This window comes from Bos javanicus, chromosome 24 (assembly GCF_032452875.1).
Source record: "Bos javanicus breed banteng chromosome 24, ARS-OSU_banteng_1.0, whole genome shotgun sequence".
Lineage (NCBI taxonomy): Eukaryota > Metazoa > Chordata > Mammalia > Artiodactyla > Bovidae > Bos > Bos javanicus.
In genome coordinates this window covers 24,541,584-24,548,913 of record NC_083891.1, presented here as the reverse complement: position 1 = coordinate 24,548,913, position 7,330 = coordinate 24,541,584, and the positions used below count along the sequence as shown (strand labels likewise).

General features: G+C 38.7%; 1 protein-coding gene across 1 annotated transcript in view; it reads right to left on the bottom strand.

Moving 5' to 3' along the window:
• Positions 1-515: 515 nt before the first annotated feature.
• The window catches only part of KLHL14 (kelch like family member 14), a 111,646-nt gene continuing 104,831 nt past the window's right edge, over positions 516-7,330 (bottom strand). Inside the window, exons 7-8 of the mRNA XM_061399652.1 lie at positions 4,486-4,643; positions 516-2,641 (exon numbers count right to left, since the gene is read on the bottom strand). Coding sequence (XP_061255636.1) covers positions 2,501-2,641; positions 4,486-4,643 — 299 coding nt within the window. The 3' untranslated portion in view covers positions 516-2,500. The remainder of the gene's footprint in view (positions 2,642-4,485; positions 4,644-7,330) is intronic.

The window sequence follows — 7,330 nt, the reverse complement described above, 5'->3', positions numbered from 1 at the left end:
TCCTACTGTCTTCCAGAGCCCCATCCTTTCCTTGCCCTGCATGACTTCCCCCCCCATCCCCAGATTTCTAAAAATAAAATGAACCACTGTATATTTAGAGAGTTGACTTAATTAAATATGTGATTCACTTAGGGTTAGGGTTTAGGGTTAGGGTTAGGGTTTCTAAGGGGTTACCCTTTAGAAAGTGTGCAAGTATTGCTTCATGCATAAGGTGCTTCTAATAATTTCTATAAGTACTGTTATTAGATCTTGGATAAGTATGCCTCATTGTAACATTTTTACAATGGAAAAACCAGATTCAATTCATGATTTATAACTCACAACACTTTTTCTGAAACATTCTGTAGTTTTTAGCATTAATACTACATACATATATGTAGGGCCAGGAAGCTAAATAAATTGATAAAGTGTATCTGCAGAATAAAAATATTTATGCATTTACAAATTACAAACCCTCAAATAACTTAGTGGGTAGATTTATACACATGCTTTATAAGTCAGAATATGAGAGACAGTTGAATTAGTACATAAAGTTTTTATTTAAAGTTTTCCCCTTCCAAGCAAGCTTCATTTACACATTCTAATACTGTACAAAATTTACATTCTCTGTGATTTATTTATTTATTCACTCTTCACTTTCTAATAGCTTACGCCTTTCTGAAATACAGAAAGCTTTGCTTATAGTTCTCATAAATGCTTTTATTTATTTTGGCTAGAAATAAAAAATAAATGAAGAACAAGTCCAAGGAAAGCAAATACCCTTGTATAAACTGACTTTCGGAAGAGATGGGGACTATTGACGATAAAAGGTTTTGAAGGAGACCTTGTATTCTTCATGACATCAGCTGGGAATTTTATCACAAAGTACTGTAACCTTTCTTTCTATGTATTCATATGTGATCAAGGAAAAAGAAATGAAAAGCTGATTCCACTGGATATATATATTTATATATATATATATTTTTTTACAACGGATCCTTTGGATCTGAACATACAAATAAATACAAAAACAACAAGGATTGCACTTTACTGTAGAAATGGCATTGGATTCCAGTATACCCATCCATCTTGACATGCTCCACAGTGAAACCTTGTCACCAGGGCAATTTTAATTGGTGGCTTCCCTATGTGGTTATTTCTGAACGACATACTTTTTGAGGGATTTGAAAACATCTCTGGGTGATTCACAAAATATTTTAGGCTTTGATTTGTTCCTAATTATTGTTGTGGCAGCTCTGAAGAGCTTGAGAATCAAATCCACGTTTCTGCTAGTTTTTCTCTATTGTAGGTCACAGTGATATTGTCTCATGCTTTTCTGACCTTCTGCTCCTAAATTCCTTGTGCTTCTCAAGACAGCTAGTGATGGCTCGCTTCACTGAGCCCAGGCATCTCTGCTGACAACAAAGAAATGTAATGAGTTGAGGGGAAGGAGGGTTCATCAGGTGCTTTTCTAGAGGCACATCTAGAGTCTTTTCTAGAGCCAAAGGTGTGGAAGAGGGAGAGGTATTGTTTGAGGAGTTACAGTTAGCTCCTTAGGCTCTTTGCAGCCCCATGGACTGTAGCCTGCCAGGCTCCTCTGTCCATGGGATTCCCCAGGCAAGAATACTGGAGTGGGTTGCCATGCCCTCCTCCAAGGGATTGTCCCAATCCAGGGATTGAACTCATGTCTCTTAAGCCTCCTGCATTGGCAGGCGGATTCTTTACCACTAGCTCCACTTGGGAGGCCCTGTTCGTTCCTTATATGCTGCCCCAAATGAGAAAGCCTGAGCCTCTATAAACTGAATAGTGCATTTTGTTTTAATCTTTTGGATAAAACTGAGGACACAGAATTTATGACTCTGGCTAGCCTAGAACTGACAGGGCAGAAAGAAGTTGCTACAAGAGCCAATATCTTTTTCTTCTCCGTCCCCACGAGGTGCTGTAAGGGGCAGAAGGTATATAAAATGAAGTTCTATGGAAACAAAAACATTCCTCTTCAGTCTTACATGATTTTCTATAACTGTGTTGCCTACAGAATCTGTGAAGCTGCCACAGGTTAGGAATATAGAATCAGTGGCCATTTCTGTAATGTAGTATGAGTGTTTGGGTGGGTCAAATTTGGAATCATTCATGAACACAATATCCCCAAAACTTCAACATAGATCACATGCAGGTAAACTACAATGCACAATACTGATCTCAGGTCTCTCGGGGGGCACTCCTCTGTATTTTCTTTCTCTTGTTGAAAGTCGAGATCCACGTGAGGGATTTCGTAAAGCTGAGACAAGTTAAAACCAGTCTGCAATGGAAGAGTCTGTCACCACAGGAAGTTTGATGTGATCCGAGTTACAGACAGAGTTTCCGTTCAAGAACAGGTCTTTTCCTTTTGTAGCTTCTTGTAAATCACCAGACACTAAAGTGGGTTTCGGCAGATGTACCATTAGAATGCATTGTTCTGGCTACAATAAGGATGTCACTTGTCACTGCTTCCTAGAATGTGTCGTTCCGGGGTTTCCTGGTGTTATTTGTTGTAAGGTACGCAGGCGGGCAGGATAACTGTTGCACAGGCTGGCCCTGCCAGCGGTTCTGCCACATCTCCTTCGAGTTCTGTCCAGCTGCCTTTTTCTGGACAATAGCATATTGTGGATGACTTGTAGGCTCCCTGGAATAGAGAGCAGAGAGCCTTAGGGAAGGCTATTCAGAGAAGTGCCATGGCAACCTTATTTATCACATCTACATTGGGATGGTTTACAAATCCTTTATGATAACTTAGCCCATGTTGGAAATTATCCCTTGTTTAAGTTTAAAAAAAGAAATAATTATCTTAAATATTCAAGTAATTGAAGTAAATTGGATTTTAGATTATCACCTCACTTTTCCATTTCTTATCTTACTACTATAGAGAATCAGAGACAGAGGGTTCAAAACCAGTTTAAAATAAACTGGAAATGAAGGTTTGTCAACTTATTCACATGTTGATTTATTTGTTTTCAAGGGGCCACACGAGAAATAAAAAAATGTCTTTGATCCTCTTTCCTTTGTCAACCTCAGCGGCTAGTGCTTGTATAGTTCCCTTTCTTAACCAAAGCAGCCTTTTTTTTACCATAGGCAAGGGAAAAAACCCCAAAATCCCAACCAACATAATCATTTTCTGGTTCCAAACATACATACGTTTGCAGCTAGCAATGTACGCCAGCAAATAAGGATGTAGATGAATATCTAATGATATATGTCAGTACAGTTCGCTTCCACAAGACTATAACTTTTAAGGCTCTTCAAGACTTTAAATAACAATCTTGTTGGATGCAAAAGAAATGAGGCTAATTAATATTATTAAAACCCCAAATTAATCTTATAAAACCAACACATATATATAGGAAAATACAGTCATCATTTCAAAGGTGGCTGTGTAGACCATTAGACTTATGTGTCTTCTGATATGTCATTTGAATTACATAGCCCCCATCCTGTATATTCTTGCTATTAATAAAATAAATAAATAAATAAAATTTTTTTAAAAAGCTGAACTCAGGTCCTTCTATAGGAACTATGGAGACAGAGGACTGTTTTAAATATCAACACAAGGAAATCATTAGCCAATACCAGAACGTTGGATATTCTATAAGATAACTGACCTTGCTGTTTCAACAAGTCAACGATATAGGACAGAACGAGAGGCAGGCGTAATTCTCCAGATTGTGGGGGATGTATGAGATATAATAGCAAAATATAAGTGAGGCCTTTTGAATCCTAATTTGAACACGTCAATTTGAAAAGCAGCTTTTTTTTTTTTTTCCAGATCAATGGGATAAACTTGAAAATGGATAGGATATAAAGGAATTACTGTTGATTTTATTGGGTGTAATAATAATAATGTGTTTATATAAACAAGTGATTTTTTTAAAAAGAAATACTGGAGCATTTAGGTTGAAATAATATGTCTAGAATTTGCTTCAAATTGCTTCAACCACATATTTTTAGAAGCAGGAGAGATAAAGTCAGCATTGCAAAGCACTGATAGATGTCGAAGTTGGATGGTGCACTGAAGAGGGCCCACTGAGCTCTCAGTTCTTGCGTATGTTTGGAAATTTTTATGGTGAAGAGGGGGCAAAGTGGAAAGCAATGGCAAATTACATAATCCTAAGGAGAATCTGTGGATAACTGAACAATTATTTTCCATTTTCTATGCTTTGCCGGTCAGAAACTTTTCAGACTTTCCTAAACAGATTTAACAGACATCTGTAAAACCACTTCAGCCCGACTTTTAACTGGAAAGCATGAGGATGGGAGAGAAGCAGAGACCTACCGCATTTTGTGATACAATTGACCAGAGAGCAAGCCAGTTCTACAGCAACCACACTGATTCTACTTTACTGCTTAATTTACTGTGTGCATATAAACATGATGCTCGTAAAAGGTATTTGTGTGGGTGGTAACACATTTGGAGGGACATGAAAAGTAAGCACAAGCAAAAAGGAGGAAGAGGAGGTGAATGTAGACACGTACCATACTCCAGCTGTAGCCTCCCACCAGGTAAATGCTGTCATCAAGCACTGCACAGCCAGGACCACTGCGACCCTCTAAAATGGGTGTCTGGAGAATATTCCACTGGTCACCTTTTGGGTCATAGCATTCCACCAGCATTACATCGAGATGGGAGAAACCTAAGTGACATAGCAAAATGGAATCATCAAAGAATAAGCTCTTGGGGTTCCAATTTAAGGCTAGGGCTTCTTTTAAAATAAATGACCAGAGCCAAGAAATAGACAGCTATACCTTTGAAGACGTTATGTATAAATTTGCGGGTGAAATCAGGAGTTGTCAGAAAGATCTAACAAGCAAACAAATAAAAAATCCTCCCAAACCCCAACCTTTGATATTTTGGATTAATTTAAAGCAAAAATGCCTGGCTAGATGTCGTTGGAAAAGGTTGATTTACCTTGGAGTATCAGTAAAGATTTATTTAAATCTTATTAAAAAGCTTTAGCAATATGTAAACTGTGAACTTCCAGATGTTCAAGCTGGTTTTAGAAAAGGCAGAGGAACCAGAGATCAAATTGCCAACATCCGCTGGATCATTGAAAAAGCAAGAGTTCCAGAAAAACATCTATTTCTGCTTTATTGACTATCAAAGCCTTTGACTGTGTGGATCACAATAAACTGGAAAATTCTGAAAGAGATGGGAATACCAGACCACCTGACCTGCCTCTTGAGAAACCTGTATGCACATCAGGAAGCAACAGTTAGAACTGGACATGGAACAACAGACTGGTTCCAAATAGGAAAAAGGGTTCATCAAGGCTGTATATTGTCACCCTGTTTATTTAACTTATATGCAGAGTACATCATGAGAAACGCTGGGCTGGAGGAAACACTGGCTGGAATCAAGACTGCCGGGAGAAATATCAATAACCTCAGATATGCAGATGACACCACCCTTATGGCAGAAAGTGAAGAGGAACTAAAGAGCCTCTTGATGAAGGTGAAAGTGGAGAGTGAAAAAGTTGGCTTAAAGCTCAACATTTAGAAAACTAAGATCATGGTATCCGGTCCCATCACTTCATGGCAGATAGATGGGGAAACAGCGGCTGATTTTATTTTTCTGGGCTCCAAAATCACTGCAGATGGTGACTGCAGCCATGAAATTAAAAGATGCTTACTCCTTGGAAGGAAAGTTATGACCAAACTAGACAGCATATTGAAAAGCAGAGACAGTACTTTGCCAACAAAGGTCTGTCTAGTCAAGGCTATGGTTTTTCCAGCGGTCATGTATGGATGTGAGAGTTGGACTATAAAGAAAGCTGAGCGCCGAAGAATTGATGCTTTTGAACTGTGGTGTTGGAGAAGACTCTTGAGAGCCCCTTGGACTGCAAGGAGATACAACCAGTCCATCCATAAAGGAAATCAGTCCTGAATACTCATTGGAAGGACTGATGCTGAAGCTGAAGCTCCATTACTTTGGACACCTGATGTGAAGAGCTGACTCATTAGAAAAGACCCTGATGCTGGGAAAGATTGAGGGCAGGAGGAGAAGGGGACGATAGAGGATGAGATGGCTGGATGGCATCACTGACTCGATGGACATGGGTTTGGGTGGACTCCGGGAGTTGGTGATGGACAGGGAGGCCTGGCGTGCTGCGATTCATGGGGTCGCAGGGTCAGACATAACTGAGTGACTGAACTGAACTGAACTGAACTGAAAAAGCTTTAAAATAGTAATAGTTAAAGCAAGCATTTTATAGACTGCTTATAATCTGGTTCTTTCCTAAGTGTTTTATATGAAGGAACTCATTTAATCCTCTCAACCACCCTATAGATATTCTACATTATATTCATTTTATAGATGAGAAACTGAGGAACAGATGGAATTTTAACCTAAATAAGTCACATAGCCTGTAGCTAGGCTGAGATTTGAAACCAAATCAATAGGCTTCAAAAGTCACTTTTACAGACTAAACTTTATTGCTTTTCTTAAGTGAATATTCAATTCTCTCAAAATCTTTTACTTTTTTTAACAGTCTGATTATGTAAACACCTGTGATGATGTGCTTTAACTATTATAAACTTGAAAATACATACTTAAAAATGACACTTATCCAGTACTTATTACATTTAGGGGTAGATATGTATTGCTAAATAGCACAAAAAATGTCCGTATCTAACCTGTGGTTTAAGAAGGGTATATGATTGGAAAATAAATGTATGAACAAAGGTGAAGTTGCTTAGTCATGTCCAACTCTTTGTGACCCCACAGACAGTAGCCCACCAGGCTCCTCCGTCCATGGGATTTTCCAGGCAAGAGTACTGGAGTGGGTTGCCATTCCCGTCTCCAGGGGATCTTTCCGATCCAGAGATGGAACTCGGGCCTCCTGCATTGCAGGCAGACTCTTTACCATCTGAGCCACCGAGGAGTCCCATATATGGGTATATGATTGGAAAATAAATGCATAGAATGGCCTTATGTGCTATGCCCAGATGGCCTGCATTTCATTTCATCAGTTTCAAGAATCATGGAAAGTCAGAGCTGGAGGAGATTTGAGAGACCAACTTGACCGTCTTTTCATTTACAGATGAGAAAACTGAAGCTCAAAGTGATTCCATAGTGTTCTCAATATCACAGCTCTCTCTGCTTTCCTGTGAAATTTAGTGCTACACACATGCACACAAACTACAAAAAACTTGCTGCAATATACATAATAAGGAGGGAAAAGAGCCATATGTGGTTCCAAAAATACTATGTTACTTATTAAGTAAGCAAATGGAAAGAATTTGAGGATCATAGATGGTTTGATATTCAAGTCTTCAAAGAAGTAATTCTAAATTTAGACATGAAATTCTGTTTTCTTTAAGA